Raw genomic sequence first — 21,975 nt, 5'->3', positions numbered from 1 at the left:
GGGCTAAACAAGATGATCTGACATACTTAACTCAGTGACCCGCACCAGATACACCCAAGATGTGCCAGGCATGGGCAGTTTATATACATTCCTGTGCTTCCCCATCCTTGAGCTTTGAGTCAGCTGTATTATATCATCTAGATCTTACGGAACCTCGCCAAGGATTCAAGCTGCTCTAAGTGACTGCCCAAAGCTAAGATACAGGCAAAGGAAGGATCTGTTATTCCCTTCCTCCCTAAATTCCAGGGGACCCAGTAGTAAACACACGTACAGAGAAAAAAAAGCACACATACAACACACATACAACACCCACATACACGTAAAAGCATAGAAACTGTCTGATGCTTTCTCATAATTAGACTGGGATTATAGACTTGGTGGAGGAACGCCAGAAAGACCAAGTGGCCTTCTCATCACATCATATCAGCAGGTACGTGACATCAACAGGATTTATTACTTATGATGCTAACCTTGAGCACTTATGTGAGGGGGTGTCTGCCAGGTTCCTGCTTCCTCAACCAGGTGTATTTTAAAATGAAATCTGGAGAAAGAAACACGCAAGTTAGGTGCTATTATATTGTTCCACGCTGACCTTTTCCTAACAGAGTTAAAAGAGCCTCCCTCGGCCTCAGAGTGTGATGGTTACTGACAGTGCCATGGTGATGCCAATTAGAACACTCCATGTTGAGAGGAGGTCAACAAAGCCGGTGAGGATACCGCAGCTCCTTTCTCCATGACACCTGCCTTGACCCAGGTCTACCACCTAGGAAAGAGGTTGGCGTTAATAAGTGTGAACCCTTTTTCTTCTTCCTTTCTTGTCTCCTTTTTTTCCTCTTACATTTTTGTTTTTATTTTGCTTTAAAATTCCTTTTTTCCATTGCAGTAATAAATCACTGCAGGCAAGATCCACTGATGAATGCTAAAATTAGTGGGAAAAAAACCTCATGGAGAAACAGGATATTTGTAGAGTCTCAAAGTATCTATCCCCAATATTTATTAATTATGGCGGTGGTTTTAACAAATACCCACACATTCTTTGACACCTCTCTCTCCAGGAGGTGGCCCTTAATCCCCCTCTCCTTGTGTGTGCTGGACTTTGTAAACTTGCTTCAAATAATTGAGTGTGGAAAGAGAAAGATATAAACTTTACAGTGGAGAAACCTGGCAGACACCCCCTCACATAAGTGCTCAAGGTTAACATCATCAGTAATAAATCCTGTTGGTGTCACACATCTGATGATATGATGTGACGAGAAGGCCACTTGGTCTTTGTGGTATTCTTCCTCCAAGTCTATAATCCCAGTCTAATTATGAGAAAGCACCAGACAGACCCAAATGCAGGGACATCCTGCAAAATACCTGACCCAATACTCTTCAAAAAGGTCAAGGTTATAAGCAAGAAAGACTGAGGAGAAGGAGACTCAGGAGACAGAACAACTAAATGTAATATGGTACCCGCGATTGGGTCCTGGAACAGAACAAGGACATCAGTGGAAAAACTGGGGAAATCAAGTCTTTAGTTAACAATGTGGCATCAATGTTATCTTCTCGGTTTTGACAAATATACCATGGTCATGAAAGATGTTGACATTAGGGGAAGCTGGCTTAAAGGTATATAGGAATTATCTGTGCTTTCTTTGCAACTCTTCTGTAAATCTAAAATTATTTCAAAATAAGAAGTGAAAAAACACCACCACCACCACCCCCACCAAAAAAACCCCAAAACCAAAACCATCCCTTCTCTCAATGATGTTGTAGAAAGCCTTGGGGTAGGATACTAGAGAGCTTGCACCTGGTGCTGGCTTGCTCATTGACTCCGGCCTTGAGTAAGTTCCCCTCTCAGGGCAGCTCCTCTGTCTATTACACGACGGGGAGTGGAGGGTGCTTTAGTCATACTCAAGTCATGTTCACGTGGCACAGCCTCAGTGGTGTGTGGCTATACCACACAAGTCCTGTCTACCCTCACCTACCACTAACTCTTCCAAATTTCCAGCCAAAACAGAACCATTTTTGTCTGTTACATATTAGGTATTTACATAACATTTCATTTAGATGGAAGGTTTCTGATGTAAAATGTTGAGAAGTACTGGAATCGATCACTGATACGGTTCTTTTCTAAACAAGGTTTCTGATGTAAAATGTTGAGAAGTACTGGAATCGATCACTGATACGGTTCTTTTCTAAACTTACGTTCACCTTCCCCTGCCAAGACTTTCCTGAATGAACTAAAAAGGACTTAAAACACTCCCTTCCTTCTCTAGTCTGTGAGTTTTTCATAGTAGGAGCCATGTCTGTTTACCTAGGTTGATCAGTCCCCTGCCCTTGTCTTGGGACAGAGTAGTCAATACCACGTGAATCTGTGCCGAATAGGAAGCTAAGAGTCTAATAACCTCTGGGAAAGAGAATGAGTGAGGAACACATCCCTGACCCCAAAGTCTTGCTAATACCAGCTACTGCAAAGAGATCTTGACAAAGAGGCAGAAGTTGTCAATTACTGACTGATGTCCAAATCCATGCCACAGTTTAAGACCTGGATGAATTTTCCCTTTCCCCAGGAAGTTTCCCTTGATCCCTCCAGCTAGAAGTTACCTCTTCCTCCTCTGTTTTCCCACTGTCTTTGCTCTAGCCCCTGACATGGTACTACCCTGTCTTCCTTGAATACTCGACTCAACATCCCTACCCAAAGATATGAAACCTTCATCTCAGAACCCAGTGCCTTGTGCATATGACATGCTCCATGGAAGCTGAAGAAGTGAAGGAACAAGCTCCAGGCCTCCTGGTTCAAAGGAAACTAAACAAGACTCCAAGAGATCTAGGTTTGAATTCCAGCTCTGCCAATTCCTAGAGTGCAACCTTAGAAAAGTCGCTTAATGTCCTTGGGGGCCTCAATCTCAAGTCAGCCTCTGGTTAGTGCTGTTAATAAACCCTATATATATACAGATTTTTTTTAACATCTTTATTGGAGTATAATTGCTTTACAATGGTGTGTTAGTTTCTGCTTTATAACAAATGAATCAGCTATACATATACATATATCCCCATATCTCCTCCCTCTTGCACCTCCCTCCCTCCCACCCTCCCTATCCCACCCCCCCATCCCACCCCTCTAGGTGGTCACAAAGCACCAAGCTGATCTCCCTGTGCTATGTGGCTGCTTCCCACTAGCTATCTGTTTTACATTTGGTAGTGTAGACATGTCCATGCCACTCTCTCACTTTGTCCCAGCTTACCCTTCCCCCTCCCCGTGTCCTAAACCCTATAGACCAGATCACACAAGCCCAGGGGTCTGACACAGTACTTGACATCCAGTGGGTGGTTGTTCAAGAAATATTAGTTGTATAAATACTAAATTGTAGCCTCTTTGAGTTTCTGTTTCTTTATCTGTAAAGTAACGATACAAATATCTACCTGGCATCTCTGTGGTGAGACTAAATAGCAGAGAACGGTCGTACATTGAGCACAATGCCTGGTGCATGGCAGTTGCCCAACAAATGTTTGTTTCTCTTCTAGTCTTTTCCCATCAGGCATTCTCTCCAATGAGGGGGGACTCACTTAAGCACTTCTCCCAGCCATGCACTTCATTATGGAGGCCAAATTAAGAATCCAAGGTGCTTACGTTTGAGAAAAAGCAAAACATGCTGGACCATGGAGTGCAGCGTGGGGTGTAACGTATGTACAGTGGCTCTGCTAAGAAAGCATCCAGGCGCCCAGTTGAGAGACTAACACAGCACCATTAGCATAACAGGTGCCTTTGCAAAAAGAAGGACACTTTAAAGACAAATCCCCCCAATGCATTCCCCAAATGCAGGAGTGCATATTTAATTACACTTAATGCTATCTTTTTCCTCTAGCTCTGTGCATGGAGGGGACCCATTGCTCCACAAATTTGGGAAGATTTTTATAGAAATGGCTAGAATCCAAAACTGCTTCCCAGCTCCAGTGTCCAAAGGAAGAATATCAACAGTGGTGCTTCAGGGAAGGAGCCATGGGCTTTCCTTGTTTGCCTGAGGAGCACGGAGCTGAGAAAGAAAATCGTGGGATGGGAAGAGCAGAACACACTGGGACCCAGGAGAGTTCAAGTTCACTGTGGGCAAAGCCCTGGGCTGATCTTCGTCATAAATTAGTTTTAACCCACACAGCAAACAAAAGGGTGTAGGTATAACCACCATTCTAATTTTTCTAGAAGAAAACCGAGGTTGAGAGGATTGGAGTGATGCCAAGGTCACAGAGCTGATGACGGAGGATCTTAGAGTTGCACTCAGCCCTAACTGGTCCCCAGCCCGTGTGTTTTCTTCCTCATCGACCATCCCAGAGGCTCTCGCTCAGTGGGCGCAGGCTCTGTGGACATGCGTTGTCCCACCCGTTTCACATACATCATCTCACTGAGTCCTTATCCTGTTTGGTAGTACTTTCTCTCTATTTTACAGAAGAGAAAACTAAGGCTCAAATAAATTAACCTGCCCAAAGTCATAAGTAGAGGGGAAAGAAAGTTTGGGGTTTATCCTCAACATCATACTAACTTACTGTGTGAATCTGAAGAAGGGAATTTCTTTCACTGGCCGTGGGTTTACTTCCTTTTAAAAATGAAATGCTTATAAGCAGAGATTGAAAGGTTCCTTGTGCCTCTAATATGTCATAATTGTATGTGCTTCTCCAACACGAGTTCCTCCCTATTTGCCTCTACAGGGCAACCCTAACCTTCCAATTATCCCCAGGGGATGCTGAGATATTTGGTAAAAGGAGATTTGTCTTTACCATGGACTCACTGTGTGATTTTCGACAGGATGAATCCTTCTAAGCCTCAGGCAGAGCTAATAATAATAATAATAGCTACAATATCAATGTCTAAATACCCAAGGATGGTTTTTAAAGATAAAAGGCAATAGTAGATGCTGTGAACATTGCCTTGAAACTGCCAAAAGCACTGTACGAATATTAGTTAGCATCAACAGTATTATGACTGCTATAGGGTAAAATGCGTTCTTTGAGGATAATTAACTTCCAAATCCAAATAGAGGTGATGCATGAAAGTGTAAATGGTCCTCAATGGCCCTCACATGAGAATCCCTGTGCTTTACAAGATCTGCTCTTCAAAATTCCTCACTCAGCTTTTTTTTTTTTTTTGCGGTACGCGGGCCTCTCACTGTCGTGGCCTCTCCCATAGCGGAGCACAGGTTCCGGACGCACAGGCTCAGCGGCCATGGCTCACGGGCCCAGCCGCTCCGCGGCATGTGGGATCTTCCCGGACCGGGGCACGAACCCGTGTCCCCTGCATCGGCAGGCGGACTCCCAACCACTGCGCCACCAGGGAAGCCCTCTCACTCAGCTTTTAACAGATACTAGGATATCTGTTACAAATGGATACTCAGAGCATTTCATGGAGAAGGTGAGGAGCTTCTACTATAGCACAGCAGCTAAAGGCATCGACCTTGGACTTCTACAAGCCTGGGTTCAAGCCTGAGCTCCATCACTTCTAAGAAAAGAATCTGCTGCTCTTAGCCTCGGGTTTCTCACATGTAAAAGGCAGTAACCAAAAGCCTCCTCACTGGACTCTCATGGAGATTAGATAAGAGTGTGGAAAGCATCTAGCAGTGTTCCTGGCACATAAAAAGACTCAGCAGGGCTTCCCCCTGGTGGCGCAGTGGTTGAGAGTCTGCCTGCCGATGCAGGGGACGCGGGTTCGTGCCCCGGTCCGGGAAGATCCCACGTGCCGCGGAGCGTCTGGGCCGTGAGCCATGGCCGTTGAGCCTGTGCGTCCGGAGCCTGTGCTCCACAACGGGAGAGGCCACAACAATGAGAGGTCTGCGTACCGCAAAAAAAAAAAAAAAAGACTCAGCTGACTCTGCTATTATTAATACCAAAGTGGTATCAATGCACAAACTGCAGTAGCCAAAAGAATGGCGCCATGCGCGTGGGCACACAGAAGTGGATTAGGAAGAGGGCTCAAGTGTTCTTTTCAATGCCTGTTTCCCGGGTGCCCCTGCTCTAATACGTACCCTTTCACCTGATGTTAAAGGGTGAAAACCGCATTTGCTTAAAATCCATCTGCTTTTTATAACTTCCAGAGACCAAAATCTGCATGGGCAGCAGTTCTTCGCTTCTCTTAATTAATTCCTAAACAAAGACTGCTCCAGCAGCAACACGGTTTATGAAGCCAGTTGACCTCCTGGTGCAGAAATGATGACACACATGTTGTTGCTGCTTCACAACCTCATTTGTCACTCTGCGCCACTTGGGCAGGCCAGCCACGTCTCCACCTTCCAAGGAGCAGGAGGTGGTCCCAGGGTGGGTCCGAGACCCCAGCTGTCACCTCCCATGGCTGCGGGCCTTCCTCCATTCAGGGGCCTCCCACTAGCAACCTGGGGTTGGATAGGCCAGAAAAACATCATCTTTGTCTTTGCTTTTTCTAGGAGATTCCCAAGGTGAGGACTCCCTAATCTGCATGGGGTCTGGGAGACTACAGGTAATCATAATCAGAGTCACCATGAACTGGGCATCTTTTACGTGCGAGGCACTATCCTGGCATTCTACCTGGGTTATCTCATTTCATTCAACACAGTCTTTCAAGGTATGAGTTGCTCTTCTTGATTTAAGGTCCAGGAAACAGGATATTGGAGATAAGAAGGAAGGTTTGCACACCTTCAGAGCTGCCCGTTACAGAGCACTTCCTACCGACAAGGCACCGAGCACTTCACTGGGCTCCCTCGTTGAAGCCTCCCTCCACCACTGTGAGGATCTCCGTCAGGTTAGACAACCTTTTCTAGGTCGCACAGGTAGTAACTGGGTAAAGAGAAACCTAACAATGTGTGGGTCTCTCCTCTGAGTGAACTGTTCTTCCAGTTTCACTGGCCTCAACGTGCCAACAGGGAGAGCATGGGCTTGAGACTCAGAGTCCAGGTCTCTGGCTGCATGTGACCTTGGGCAACCTCAGTTTACTCATCCATCAAATGGGCATAGTCTTACACATCTCATCTGTGAATAATCACTAACAGGCAGTTTTGTAAATTTTAATGAAGTAGTGTGTGAGGAAGACCATGCAAGCATATAAAAGGCACTCTCAAATAACTGTTGCAATAACTAAGTGGAAGCTGTTACCATCAGCCCCTCTCCCTGCAACCTGGGAATCTGCACCCAGTATTACAATGTTGCAGAAAGTTAACTACTGTAACACATGACAGGATCCAATCATCTATCTCCCAATCCATTCATCTAACAGTTTACTGAGCTGCTAGTATATGCCAGACACTCTAAAAACCTCTTTCCCCTCTTCTCTCCCCTTTCCATCCTGTCCCCTTTCTGCTTTGTGATCATTTCCTCCCCTCTTTCTTTTTCCCCTTTGTCCCAGGAATAAGAACCGAGGAAAAGGGAAATATGTATTCCAGCTTCTGTCATCCCTCAGCCGTTGTCGGCTAGGGAGGCACTAACCACAATTCTCTTCTGTATTAGTTTGCTCAAGCTGCCATAGCAGCACTCCACAGACAGGGTGGACTGAACAACAGAAGCGTATTGTCCTACCGCTCTGAGGCTGGAAATCGGAGATAAGGTGCTGACAGGGGTGGTTTCTGGTAAGGGTTCCTTGTAGACGGCCACCTTCTCACTGTGTCCTCACATGGTCTTTCCACTATGTTCCTGCATCCTCTCCTTATAAGGACACCAGTCCTATTAAATGAGGGCCTCACTCTTATGACTTCATTTAACCTTAATTAGCCTCTTAAAGGCCCTATCTCCAAATACAGTCACATTGGAGGTTAGGACTTCAGCATAGGATTTTTTGGGGGGAGGAGGACACGATTCAGTTCATAACACCTGCCACTCAATCTCAAAAATGAACGGCAGGCAGAGTATCCAGCCCAAATCTTACCATGGACCTTGAATCACCTGCTACGGGACTTCAGGCAACCATCCACCAATGGCCCCCCCCTACCCAGTTCTGTCAGGGATCCAGAGACTTCTTGTTCTGGTGCTGACCAACTGTGTGACCCTAAGCAAGCCCCTTCTCTGAGGCTTGGCCTGACCTGCTGTAAAAGGGTGTTAAAATGGACACCTACTTAATAGGTTGTCAAGCTTTCAGGAGATGTTAAATGACAACATGTTCTATTAACATTAATGGGTCAACACTGTTAGAGCTTTAAGAACAGCTACAAAGTACTGAGAAACTTCTATGTATCATATACCAAGCCTGCACTTACCATGGATGCTTCCATATCTGGCAGTGTTTTTATCAGAGGAGGTACTATTGTTACACCTATTTTCCATTTGAGGAAATCAAGGTTCAGAGAGGGCAAGTAGCTAGCCCAAGACCACAAAGTCAGCAAAAGGTTGTCAGACCCAGGTCCAGCTGACCAGCTTCCCCTCTCAGCCATGCTTCTACAATTACTGTAATGGCACAGACCTGCCCTGCATGAGTTTCCTTTACCTGAAATCATCTGCAATGAGGGGAAGGGGGTCTCGTCTCCCCCCACATCTCCTCCCGGGGGCTCTTGAACCATCTCAGTAAAGCCCCTGGCACAGACACCAACATATTTCACTCCCTATTACGGGAGGCGGAGACAGGGCAGGCCTCTAGACGCTTCGTTAGGGGAACATCAGGACACATATGGACTTTAATAAACCAGGAGCTGAAGAGAGTGTCCATGGGGAGAGCACAGAGAGCCACTCTTGCTGGTGCCCCTGCAGAATCTGAGAGGAGGGAGGGCTGGGGACACAGAGGGTCAAGGGCAGGAGAGGGTGAGATGGGGATGCTGATTAAGAGCTTTACAGCCAGTGAGGCAGATGCAGGGTCTAGACCCCAGCTTGGCCTCTCCCTAGCTGTGTGACCTTGACCAAACCCACTTAACTTGATGTACTTCAACATTTCAATCTGTAAGACGGTGATACCAGTGCCTGCGTGGTGGGGTTTCGTGAGAACTAAATAATAATTTAAAAACTTAGTGGGCTGAGGCTGTGGTTTTCCCACTACTGGTCTCAATGAGCTGCAGGTGAGTGATTCTCCACCTTTGCTATCGGCAAACATTAGGGGCAGAGCCTGCCATAGTGCAGATTCCCCAGAACCCCACACCAGGTGTTCAGCTCTGGCAGACCTGGGGCAGGGCCCAGGAAATTGCCTTTTAAACGAACACCTGAGGTAATTCTTATGTATAGAAAAGAGATCTGGCTCCACATCTAGTGAAATACCAGAAGTAAACAGTAGAACTTAATAATATTAGGCAATTTTTAAAGATCCTAATGCACAGAGTGGTAATGCAAGGGCTTTAGAATCAAGACACTTGGTTTCCAATCTTACGTTGCTTATATTGGATGAAATGCTTATCATCTATGGATTTCAACCTCTTCCCAGGTAAGAAAGACAAACTACCCTACAGAATTATTTTAAGAATTAAGTAAAATAATGCACGTAAGGCCCCCAGCACAATCCCTGGCACACAGTAAGCGCTCAGTATTATCCCTCTACAAATGCGTTTTCACCTTGAGCTTGAAAGGAACCTGCAATAACCCCGTAACTGTGGAAACCCAGGGGTGGGAACAGAGGCACAACAATTTCTTTCTACCTTAATTCCAACCTCACGTTTGTTTAATCAAGCAATTTACAGGGGGCAAAAATAATTTGTGGTTTTAAATGCTTTGATACAAGCAGCAGGCGCTGCAGTCATGATAAATCATCTCCGACATATGCCCAGCTCCTCCAAGTGACAGATGACAAACAAAAGCAGGACGAGGTCCTCCATCACAGGCAGAGTCATTGAGTTAATGGAAGAATTATTGCCTGTGAAATCCACTCCAGTCCTATTGAGGGGAACGTACCAATTTATCAAAGCCAAATGAACATTAATTGCAGCAGTCTGGTAAGTTTTCCAGCCGCTATGACCTTCATTGAATTTTAATCCAAAACAGATAAGATTTCCTTCCACACAAGAGGAAACAACACAATTAGCTCAAAATGACAGCTAGATTACAAAGCAGGCACACACAAACAATGCATACACATTCACACTCACGCACATCCTTCCCCCCAGTGAAAATATCGATCCTGCTTGACTTAAAATTCAGCACCAAGGAGGTGGCAGAGAAAAGGTAAATACAGGCAATCACACATCTGCATAAACCCCCCTCCCTTCATTCAGGAGAGAAATTTTGGAGGCAGAAGTCAAGATGGAGAAGGTGGCAGGCAGTAATGGAGACAGAATTTCTGTTAACTGCTGTAATTAATGTTATGTCTCATCGGGGAGAGATTAGGAAAAACACAGAGAGGGAAGGAAGAAAAAACAAGTATTATTTTGCTATTAAAGACACCCTTGAGCTGGGGGACATTAGCAGCAGAAGTTTGAATTGGGTGATTGTTTGACTGTATTGATAGATTTGCAGACAGCACGATTACCACAATGAAGTGAAATATCGTTGTGCTGAACCTATATGTTTACGGCTCCCACAGCACAGAGGGTCCATCTACTGAGTGCAGATCACAGCTGGGGGAGGTTTAGAAAGAGTGGTTCAGTGGAGGCCACACACACACACACACACACACACACACACACACACACACACACACACAGAGTCATGAGATCTAGATGGGAAGGCCAGCTCTGTCATTGACCTGCCACATGACATTGACCACGTCACTCTTTGAGACCTACAGCCTTAGTTTCTGTATTTGTTTTCACTCTAAAATGAAGGAGTTGGACTAGAGGAGTTTCAAAGTAGCTGTTTTTGTTTTTTGGGGGGAATCTAAGTCAGAAATGTCTGCTCTCATCACTTCTAAAGAGGATACACTACCTCCTTCCACAGTCCAAGGGCAGACCTGCATTAACAACACACAGAGTCAAGTATTAACTAGATGGTTATGAAGATGGGTCCCTAAAAGATCTTTACCCATCCTTGCCCCTGTAAGAGAAGAAATACCACAGAGGAGAGAGATCACTTGGAATCAGAAACGTAACTTTAATTCTGGGGTCGGGCACTGGCTGTGTGATCTTAGAAAAGAGTAGTTTTAACTGTCGAGGCCTTGGTTTTATCATTGGTGAAAGAGGAACAATGACAGTAGCAATATTAATGAAATTGATGATACAACATTTACGTAGAGTTTACACGTGTGACCTCATTTTAATTCCAGGAGGTAGAAACTATTATTATCACATTTTACAGTGGAGGAAACTGAGGCACGAGGGAGTAACTTAACCATGTCACACTGGGAGGTCAGCCATGAGTCCAGGATCTAACCCAAACAGTCCTGCTCCAGACGCAATACTCTTTCTGTTTTTAACTCTTTTATACTGAAATAATTATAAACTCACCAGAAGTTGCAACGTTACTGCAGAGAGTTCTTGCATTGTCTTCACTCACTTTCCCCCAAAGGTAACATTTCTCATAACAAAATACAGCTGGTCCTCCTTATCTGCACGTTCTGTATCCATGGGTTCAACCGATCCTCTGTTAGTTGAATCCACATGTGCAGAACCCATGGATACGGGGGACCAACTGCACTACATTATTTTATCTAAAGAACTTGAGCATCCGTGAATTTTTGTCTCTGTGGGGGTCCTATAACCAATCTCCCATGGATACTGAGAGACAACCGTAGAATAATCAAAACCTGGACGTTAACAATACAATCCCATCAGCTAAACTACAGACCTATTTGGATTTCACTAGGTTTGCCACCAACGTTTTTTTTTTGGGGGGGGGGGGGGGCGGGGGGGAAGGTGGTGGCCGGGTCTAACCCAGGATCCTACGTGGCATTTAATTTTCGAGTCTCCCTTGTCTTCTCTTATTTGTGGCAATTTCTCAGTCTTCCCTGTCTTTCATGATCTTAATACCTTTGAAGAATGCTGGTCAGCTATTCTGTAGCATGTCCCTCACTTTGAGTTTATCTCTAATGTTTTCTCAGGATTAGAATCAAGTTACACCATTTTTTGGCAAGAAAACCAGAGAAACGGCATTGTGCTCTTCTCACTGCATCCTATCGGGAGATTCAGGCTGTCCATATGTCTTGTTCCTGGTGAAGCGAACTTGGATCACTTGGTTAAGGTGATGTAGTGGGTTGAACGGCGGACCCCCCAAAAAGATATATCCATATCCCAGTGCCCAGAACCTGTGAATATGACCTTATTTTGCAGATGTAGGTAAGCTAGGGATCTTGCAAGGGGGAGATCATCTTGAATTATCCAGGTGGACCCTCGATCCACTGACACATGTCCTTACGAGAGACATAGAAGAAAGGACACAGAGGAGAAGGTGAGAGGCAGATGAAAGCAGAAATTGGAGTCAAGTAGCCACAAGCCAAGGAAGCATGGAGCCACCGTAAACTAGAAGAGGCAAGGAATAGAGCCCCGGAGAGCATGCAGCCCTGCCGACCCCATGATTTTGGACTTCTGGTCTCCAAAACTGTACAAGCATCAACATCAATTTCTGTTGTTTGAAGCCCCTCAGTGTCTGGTAATTCGTTATAGCAGCGCTAGGAAGTTAATGCGAGTGGTGTCTGCCAGACCGTCCCACTGTGAAGTCGCCATTTTCTCTCTGTAATTAATACATATCCGAGGGGGCGGGTGGTGGCGTAATTCTTTGAGACTGCAAATATCCTGCTGCTGCTTGACGTCTCACCCATTAATTTTAGTACATGGGTGGATCTTGTTGGTAGTAATTATTACAGTGGTGACGGTCTAATGGTGACTTTCTATTTCCCTCTTTCCTCTACACTTATTAATTGGAATTCCACTGTAAGAAAGAGCTCTCTCTTCTATCCCATTTATTTATTAGTCAATTATTTATATCAGTATTTTAGAGTCAATATTCTTAATAACTCCTGCCCAACTTAGCTCTAAGGATGTTTACCAAGGCCAAGCCCAACAGTGAATTAGAAGGGAATTTTTAGGAGGCAAAAGGAAAAGAAAGGGATCTTCTCTGAGCACTGTTCTAAGACATTTCATGTGTCTTTTATCATTTATTTCTCCCCCGATCCCCATGAATGAGAGATTCACAGCCACACTGGAAATTCAGGAGAAAGTAAGAATCAGAGAAGTTCAGGAATATATCTGAGGTCAAACAGCAATACGGGAAAGAGTACGATTTGAATGCACAGCTGTCTGTCTCCAAACACACATTACTTCCACCAAACCAAGCTGCCTCCTGAAGATGGGGAGAGGGGACAAAGGGGAGTTAAGTGAAGCAGGAAGTGGAAGCCCACTAATGAACCCAAGGGAAGCCCACCTCGATCTTCACTGCAGATAGACTCAGAACATGCGGGAAGGGGAGTAAACAGTGGGAACGTGGCACCCCACTTGTACACACACCCCATTCATTCATTCCCTGTTGCTAGAACACCATACGAAAGCCCTGGGTTCTTGAAGGAAGATGAAATGTGGACAAGAGGCTGGAGGAAAGCAGGTGGGGCGTGGCCACGGAGAGGACATTCTCCTTGACTTTTCTGCCAACCCATCTGGCCCCTCCCTGTGTTGCCCCTCTGTAGTCTCTGGATCCCCCCCACCCTCCAGGACTCGGCACTGCAGCTTCACCCACCTCAAGCTCTCCTGCCTCTTCTCAGATCCGCTGGTCCCGAAGCCCCGCCTCAGAGCCTCCCCGTCTCTGCTGGATGTTGCCCCATCTTCTGGACTTCCTCCTCAGCCTCTGCCTTGCTCCTAGCACCCCACCCTTCACACCGTCAGTCCACCCTCCAAGGCTCTTTCTGGGGATCCCAATCTATCTGGTCCCTCTCACTCTGCTGTTTCTCTTCCCTTGTTTACTTGTCTCTGTGTGGTTTCCTCCGTGTCTTTTATTCTCTGTTTCCTCTTTCCCCACCTCTGCTTCTATTGCCAAATCCTGTTCTGTCTGTTCCTGCCAATTTCCCTTTATTTTTCTACATCTCTCTCATTGTCCTTGGCTCCCTCTTTCGGTTTCCTTTGATTTCTCTCTGCCGCTGGTAGTTTCTACACATCTAGTATACAACAGTTGCTCAATAAATACTGGTGGATGTCTGTTTTCCCCGTCTATCTCTCTGCTCCCCACCCATTATGCAGATTTTTTTCTTATATACATTCCCATCTTGCACTTCTTTTTGACCAGAAGGCTCAAAGGAACGGCCTCCAGGCCCCCTTCCCAAGATGTATATCCAGGATGCCTTTGTCAGCCTTCTCCAGCTGGGCTTGATTGTTGGCCCAGAAGAATGGAGTAGGGGTGGAGAAGGCCCATTTTCTGGCCTCATTCTTCTCCATCTGTAAAATCCATATAGGACCATACACCCCTGCCACTGGCTTGGCCACACGATATGCTCTGGCCCACAGAATGTCTAAGCATTTGCTTTAAGAGCCATCCTAGATTTCTGTCTGCTGTCTTGCTCATTGCCACGAAAACCAAATGTCTCAGACTGGGGCTCCCCTTCAGCCACAGTCCCAGCACGAGAAGACAAGCAGATCTGGGCCACCGTGACTGCAGCTGTTGACACGTAACGTGCATGAGAAATAAAGCATTGTTTGGTCAGTCACTGAGGTTCAGAGTGATTTGTTCACAGAAAAGGCAAGCAAAAGCTGACATCTCAAGAACTGGATTCTGCCAGGTCTAAGGTGTTTTCAGCTCCAACGTTCCAACCAAACTGTATAGTTCTACTGCTTTGGGGGAAACCTAGCCAAACGCTTTCATGTGCACTATCTCAGTTCAATGTTTTGATTCTAATTTTATTTCCATTTGGCAGATGACCAATCAAGAAGCTCAGAGAGGTGAAGGTTTGTCCAAATCTCTGCAGCTGGTACAAGGTACAGTCTTTAACGTGAAACCAGGCCTCCTGACACCACCTCAGGCTCATTCCATCAATACTTCCCTAAGCTGCATCCCTAAATGTCGTGGCAGATAAGCCATATTTCCTTTAGGACAGAAGCCATGGCTTATTCTCCTAATCTTCCCATTAGCCTAGCTAGAGACTCTGTGGGATTTTAGTTAATCCTTGTTGTTGAGGCAAGCCATGGCCAAGCTTCAAGGTACATATGATTTACATTTTTAAAAACTAAAAAAAAGCATTTGTGATTTTAAAAATTTCACTTTCTGGGGAAACAAAAAAAGTAAATGGGATTCACGAGGTATGGCACACATATAAAAATGTACTTGGGATATTTGTACGTCCAAACTTCATCATGTCTTGGCAACAGATATAAGCTTGAGGATCTCAACTTACAGATGGGGATACTAAGGCTAAGAAGGGAATGTGACCTGCTTAAGGTCATAGAGCACATGAGGGGCAGGGCTGCGACAGCTGAGTCCCAGGCCAGAGATTTTTGTGCTATGTGTATCACATGATTTTCCTACCACTGCTGCCACCTTTTTAAAAATATTCCTCTCAGTCAAGATGTTTCCCCTTCTACACTGCCTTCACTCTGAAAGGCTTTGGGTTCTCCCACCTTGGTGGCCCTGGGCATCCTTCATTAATATCACTTATAAATAACACAGCAATAGCACTTATTGTTATTTCTTGAATTGTGTCTCCCCAAAAAAGATATGTTGGACTCCAAATCCCCAGTACCTCAGAATGTGACCTTACATGGAGACTGGATCTTTACATATAGAGGTAATCAAGTTATGATGGTGTCATTACGGTGGGCCTCAATCCAATGTAACCAGTGTCCTATAAAAAGGAGAAAATTTGGACACAGAGATAGACACCCACACAGGGAGAACGCCAGGAAGAACAGGGTTATCTTGCCACAAGCCCAGGTGCTGTAAGAAGCTAGGGGAGGGGTCTGGAACAGATCCACATCTTGGCCTGCCCACAGCTTGATCTCAGATTTCTAGCCTACAGGACGGTGAGGCAGTAAAGTTCTGCTGTTTAAGTCACTCAGTTTATGGTGCATTGTGATGGCAGCCCTAGGAAACATACACTTGTAAAAAGCAGAGTCTGAACACTTGTGACGACCTGACTGTGTGTCAGGCTCTAGCAATATGTGCTTTATGTGTATCACCTTAGGTGATGCTCACAACAGCATTCTTTGGCAGGTATTTCCACCCTCACTCCATTGTAGATGAGGAAACGGAAGAAGCAGAGGGAAGGAACATGCCCAAGTCACATGGCCGGTAAGTCAGTGACGAACCTTGGGATACCAGGTCCACAGGGCTTGCATGGTAGTTACATTCTCTATGCCTACATGTTCTCAAAAGTAGAACAGGAGTAATAATGACACCTATTGATTTAGGGTTATCGTAAGGATTGAATGAGTTAACAATGTGTCAATGACTATAGCACTAACTAAACACCATAACAGTGCTTGCGAGCATTATTTTAAGACTCTTCGCTGTCTTGATTATTTTCTCATACATTTTCTAGTCAGTTATTGTTTATCTTAACATATGATCCCCAAAAGTAAACACAATATTTCAAGTCTCACCTAGAACCTTCTAAAACTAGTTGCTCGGAAAACTCATTTTTCACGAATACAACTTAAAACGTAGGACCCCTTTTGATGATCAAATCCCGCAGAGTTGGCTTGTTCTGAGCCTGTGGTTGATTTTTTAGAGCCTTTTACTTTTTTATGTTTTTTCTACCAGACAGGATTTTCATTGTTGGGTTTAGTGGGCAAGTAAAGCATTGCATGATTGAGTGATTAAATCAATAAACTAAGGAACGCATGATATGCTGTGACTGAGTAAATGCAATGACTGGGGAAATGATCTGAAGCCATTTTTCACAGAAAGCTTTAAAATGTACTATCCCCATATCACACGGATCCTTTAGACAAAGCTACTGATTGAGAATGGTAATAATAATTTCTTAGATTTATGGGGCGGTTTATAATCCTCAAAGTGTTTTTCTATATATTATGCCATAGAATCATAGATCTTCAAGTTTGAAGGAATACAATAGTCATCTAATTTAACTATTATTCCTCTCAAAGTCCTGACAAATACGGCTTCTAGCCTTTGCTTGCATACCCCCAAAGACAAGGACCTCACTACCCGCTGACTCAGTCCCCTCCATTTCTGGAGAGCTCAAACACTTTGGAAGCTTGGTCCTTTGTAAGCCCTCCTCACTGGGGCCCACCAGTACAAATCTGTGGCATTTTCTGTGGGATGGTCCCTTTGAAAGAAACATGTCCTCAAGGTCTTCTCTTCTCACTCATCAAACCAAACATTCCCTTTCATCCCTTTGCTCAAAACATTGTGGCAACAATACTCATCACTGTTGTCACTACAGCTAACACTGTAATGACAGCTACCACTTCGTGAGCACTTACTGAATTTCAGGCACTGCACCATGCAGAATCATGCCCAAGAGCAAAGATTCTTATTAATTTGTGCAGACTGGAGTTGGAATCTCAGCTTTGGTACTCATTGGTGATGTGAACTTCAGCAGGTTATAAAATCTCACTAGCTCCCAGGTTCTTCATCTGTAAATGAGGGACAGGAACAGTATCTATCTTATAGAGGAACCAGAACAATTAAATGGAATGCTGCATGCACCACACCTAGACTGTGCCTGGCCTTCAGAAAGTCCTCAGTGTGGGTAGCCATTGTTTTTATTATGCGCGTGTGACCTCATTCAGTACTTAGAAACAAATCTGAGAATTAGGAAATATTATTCCTGTTTTACGAATGATGAGGTTGATTTGGCCAAGGTCATAAAGCCAGCAACAGAGATGCTGTTTAACCTTGGAGTTGACTCCCAAGTCATAACCCCCCTTAACACACCCGTAGATTCCACATAAGGTGGGAGTCTTTGTATTAATTTGTCCATAACATTTTATAATTTAAGTCAGCAACTAATTCAGGGAGAAGAGAAATGATGGTCTGCTTTACAGATTAAGAGCAGAGGATCTGGAGTCTGCCGCTATAGAACTAAATATTGGTTTTACCATTTAACCTTGACCAACTCACACCGATAGCTATTGATATCATTAACATCTCAGGTTCCACATCTATGAAATAAACATAAGAGTATCCACCTTAAGATCTGTTGTAAGGATTAAATTTAATAATGCATGTAAAACAAAATTTGGAACACTAGCTGGAATGTAGTGAATACTCAGTAAATGTCAGGTATTGTGAATATTTCTCTAGATCAGATAGCAAGATAGCGGCAAAAAGAAGACTCAATCCAATGTCTCCTTACTCCTCCATTAGAGTCCTTTAAAACTGCTGCACCGGTAGTAGTAATAACCACCTTTACTGTATCCCCACAATGTGCCAGACTAGATATTAGGTATGATTTATATATTTCTTCCACTCTTCTCAATAACCCTGTGAGACTGGTATGATCAGTTGTTTCATAGGTAAACTGAGACTCAAAGAGGTGATGGAACTCCCAAGAGTAGAACCATCAGGAAGCAAGAAAGACCATGCCTTCCGAACCTCTGCTCTGTTCTCTGCATCCACCGTGCCCCCTGCATGGCTGAGGCAGGCATGGGACTGCTCTGAGTAGCTGAAGTCGGGGCTGCAGACTAGATGAATGACCCTCTACTTTCTTCCTCTGCCCAGGGTTTCACCGAGTACCTCTTTGTTGCCTGACTCTTGGGATATTAATAGTCAGATGATGCAACCTTCTGGGATAAAGTAGATGCTCAACTCAGGGCTTAACAAGCCCAAAAGGGCATGCTGGTTCCACTCCAGTAGGCATGGATTGTAGCAGGTTCCAGTGACTGAGCTGGAACTGGTTGCCCTGCATGGGTGGGCAGGATATTTATGCTGAGGAAAGTGGATGGAAAACATTGACTCTCACCTCCAGGTTTCTTTGAGATTTGACTGGATGATTTGGTCTTCTCACAAAACCATCTCAGATCTTCACCAAAGATGATAACAATGCAAAGTTTGACAGAGGGAGAGTCACGGTGTCCTGAGTAGCCCCGTGACATGAGTTTGGAATCTTGGAAAAGACTGGGCCCAGAAGTGCTTTCTTGTTAGCCACGCAGCCTTAGGCAAGTCAGTTAAACTCACTGAATCTCAGATTTTTCATCTGTGAAGTGGGAAGGCAGGTCCCAGCCACCATGAATGCCATTTTAAACGTCTGGGATTTAAAAATCTAAAAGATTCAAGATATGTCTTAAAAATTAAAAAGATTGGTAAGGCGGGAGTGGGGAGAACCAAACACTGTTTTTGTTCTTGCTGAATTATCTGTGGCCAGAACGGCAAGGACAGAGTCTGAGCCACGGAGAGGTCTGTCTTCCAGGCCAAGCCCCACTGTCTGGCTGGGGGTCCTGGACAAGTCCTAGTCTGTATTTGGACCTCAGTTTACCCATCTGTGAAATGAATGGGTATAATACATCAGCACATCTCCATAATAAAAGTGTGCCTAATAATAAAAGCTAATGCCCTTGTATGCCAAGCTCCTCTGATACAAGTGCTCTGATACACAGTAAGTATTAGTATAATCCTCATTTTTATAGATGACAAAACATGGCATAGATGGGTTAAATACTTTACCCAACATCACCCAGAGTGCTAAGTGGCAGAGTGAAACTTTACACCCAGGCACTCGGGCTCAGGTGTCTATGCTTACAGCCATGTCGTCCTACCTCTATGTAGAGGGCAGGGTTCCCCGAGGCATGTCCCACCTCTGAGAGGCTGGGCTGCCATCGACGGATGCAAAGGGAACCAATGTTTCCTGGACAGGACTGTCTGCTGAGGGTAAGGTGAGGACAGGAAAGATCGAGATCTGGGAGCACTGAAGGGGGAAAGAATGGGTGGGACCACAAGGTGGTAGCCTTGGGCCACTCCAGCTTGCGGGCAGGGAGGGTCTAGAGACTGGCAACCTCCACACCACCTACTCCACCAGCCACATCCTGAATTACAGGGAATTGGAGCGACATCTGGGTCTTAGTGAGTTCTTCTTTCCAAGCTAAACTCACTGAGCAGAAAAAAGTGAGAAACACCTTCAGTCTTTGGGGAGAGGTCTGATTTCACTAACACTAACACTGGGCATGGAAGCAGAGAAAGGCCATGCAGGACTCACTGATCATTGAGATAATACTGTCTAGGTCACTGGGTTACGGGAAGGACGTAGGTGAGTAAACGCCATGCCGAACAGAAAATGCTTAATAAATATTAGTTCAAACCGAGTCTCACTCAGACTAAAAGAAGAGCCGTCATGCCCATGAGCTGGTGCCCCGGGCCCCTTGAGGAACTCAGCAAGTACCCTGAGAGGGTGCTTACAAACTTGCCACCCAAACTTAGCATGCAGGCATCCACTTGGCTTGGCGTGTGGCTGCATCACTCGCTAAATATAAAAATGGGAAAAGTCTATCACACTCATTCCATGAATAACACAAAGGCCTTGATTTTTTCCTCCACGTGACGAGCATGAGTTAGGTCCAAATTTAACGTCGCTGTCTGGCTGGGGTATGTGTGTGTTTTTCCAAAAAGCGAAAATTTCCAGGCACTTACTCAGCCCTAATGAGACTGTCTAATGCACAGTGCAGGTTGAAGAGGGACCAGGAGAACAGAGACCAAAAGGCAAGATCTGCTCCACTGTAGGCCCTTGGTAAGTACTGTTGACTACTGAACGGAAGGAAAGCATGAAGGGCTGGGTTATAGCCCTATTGTGCTGAGTGGCCTTAGGTCAATCACTCTACCTCTCTGAGCCCTACCTTCCTCACACATAGGTTGGGAATAACTTTTCCTACCCTCTTGCATCTGGCAGAGCTGTGCTAAAGGTAAAAAGGGGAAAATAACGTAAGAACGTAATAAGCTTCAGGAGTGAAAGCACTAGAGGGATGTCAGCTGTAGCTATTATCTGATCTCTTCTTGAGCCAGTTAGACCCCGTACATTCTGCAGATTGCATTTTTTTCTATCTACTGTGCAAAGCCATTAAGTACAGCTTTCCTAACACATCGTTAATGTGAATCTACATACGCTTTACCATTCAGGTGATTTCCGTCCTAGCATGCTTTTCTGGGGAGGCAGCAGCCTCAGAGTGTTCCAGACCCTGGGGCCAACAGACAACAGATCTCTATGTGTCCATAACTTCATGTCTAACATGGAAGTGACATGTCTGACTTCTTGGTGAGAATGCAATGAAATCATGTCCATGAATGTGCCGGGTGCAGTGCTTCACACATGGTGGACAGTCAAAAAATTCTTGCATTGAGAGAGAGAGTGTAGAGGACATAGTTCAGTTTTTGTAGCCAGATACACATGGGTTCAAACACCCAAGAGCAGCTCCATCTCTTCCTAGCTATGTGACCTTGGGGAGGTTTCTCTACCCCTCTGACTCAGTATTCACAGCTATAAAGTGAGGGTAATGGAGGGGGCTTTGGTGTGTGACAGCCCCGGCTATGCCCAGTCCAGCTCCAGGGACCACCATGCACGGTCTACACTGCAGGGGGTGTTGTGAGAGTTAAAGCACCTGGCACATCAAGGGCACTTGGGGAAGGGCAGCCCCATTCCAATTTTGTTTGTTCAGTCATTCTTGGAACGGCCGGTTGTGGAGCGCTGAATCTCAGCCCTCGGCAAAGCAGGTCAAGCACGTGACAGATGTTAAACAGCTGTTCCCAGAGATGTCGGCCAAAAGGCCAAGGAGTTGGAGACCCTTTATTTTCTCCTCTGAAGCACAATTAGTTTGTCACAGCTGACAGATGATAGACGAGTATGCATCAGTCCAAGTGACACCGTGGGATCCACGGTGTTTATCATTCTAACCTCTCGCACTTGGCCAGCTCCTTCCCTCCACCTGCTGGCCATCCCCTGCCTCCTGCCACAGTCTCTCCACTCGCCCTTCCCTTTACCCACCCCCCAAAGCCCCCACTGCATTCCCACTCACTCACCATCACAGAAATGTGGAGGATGTGCATCTGCTCCTCTACAATCTCTGAGGGCTCCTGGAGGGTGGGGGCGGTGGCCCGGGCCAGCTGCCCGGAGCTGCTCATGGAGACGTGGAAGTACAAGGTGCCGTTCTCCAGCCACTGCTGTCTCCAGTGCACCAGCGAGATGTCCGCTGCCGTGCCTGACATCTCTGAAAGACAAGACCCAAGGTGCTGGGTGAGCGGCAGGTCTGGCCTCAGCGCTCCAGGGAG

At 45.4% G+C, this 21,975-nt stretch overlaps 1 protein-coding gene across 1 annotated transcript in view; it reads right to left on the bottom strand.

Annotated features, from left to right (window-relative positions):
- ASTN2 (astrotactin 2) overlaps positions 1–21,975 on the bottom strand; it is a 915,753-nt gene that overhangs the window by 743,519 nt on the left and 150,259 nt on the right. Inside the window, exon 2 of the mRNA XM_032635679.1 lies at positions 21,727–21,914. Within this exon, the coding sequence (XP_032491570.1) occupies positions 21,727–21,914 (188 nt within the window). The remainder of the gene's footprint in view (positions 1–21,726; positions 21,915–21,975) is intronic.

The sequence above is a fragment of the Phocoena sinus genome, chromosome 6 (assembly GCF_008692025.1).
Source record: "Phocoena sinus isolate mPhoSin1 chromosome 6, mPhoSin1.pri, whole genome shotgun sequence".
Taxonomy (NCBI): Eukaryota; Metazoa; Chordata; class Mammalia; order Artiodactyla; family Phocoenidae; genus Phocoena; species Phocoena sinus.
The sequence above is the reverse complement of the archived record's forward strand: the minus strand, read 5'-3'. Positions and strand labels throughout refer to the sequence as shown.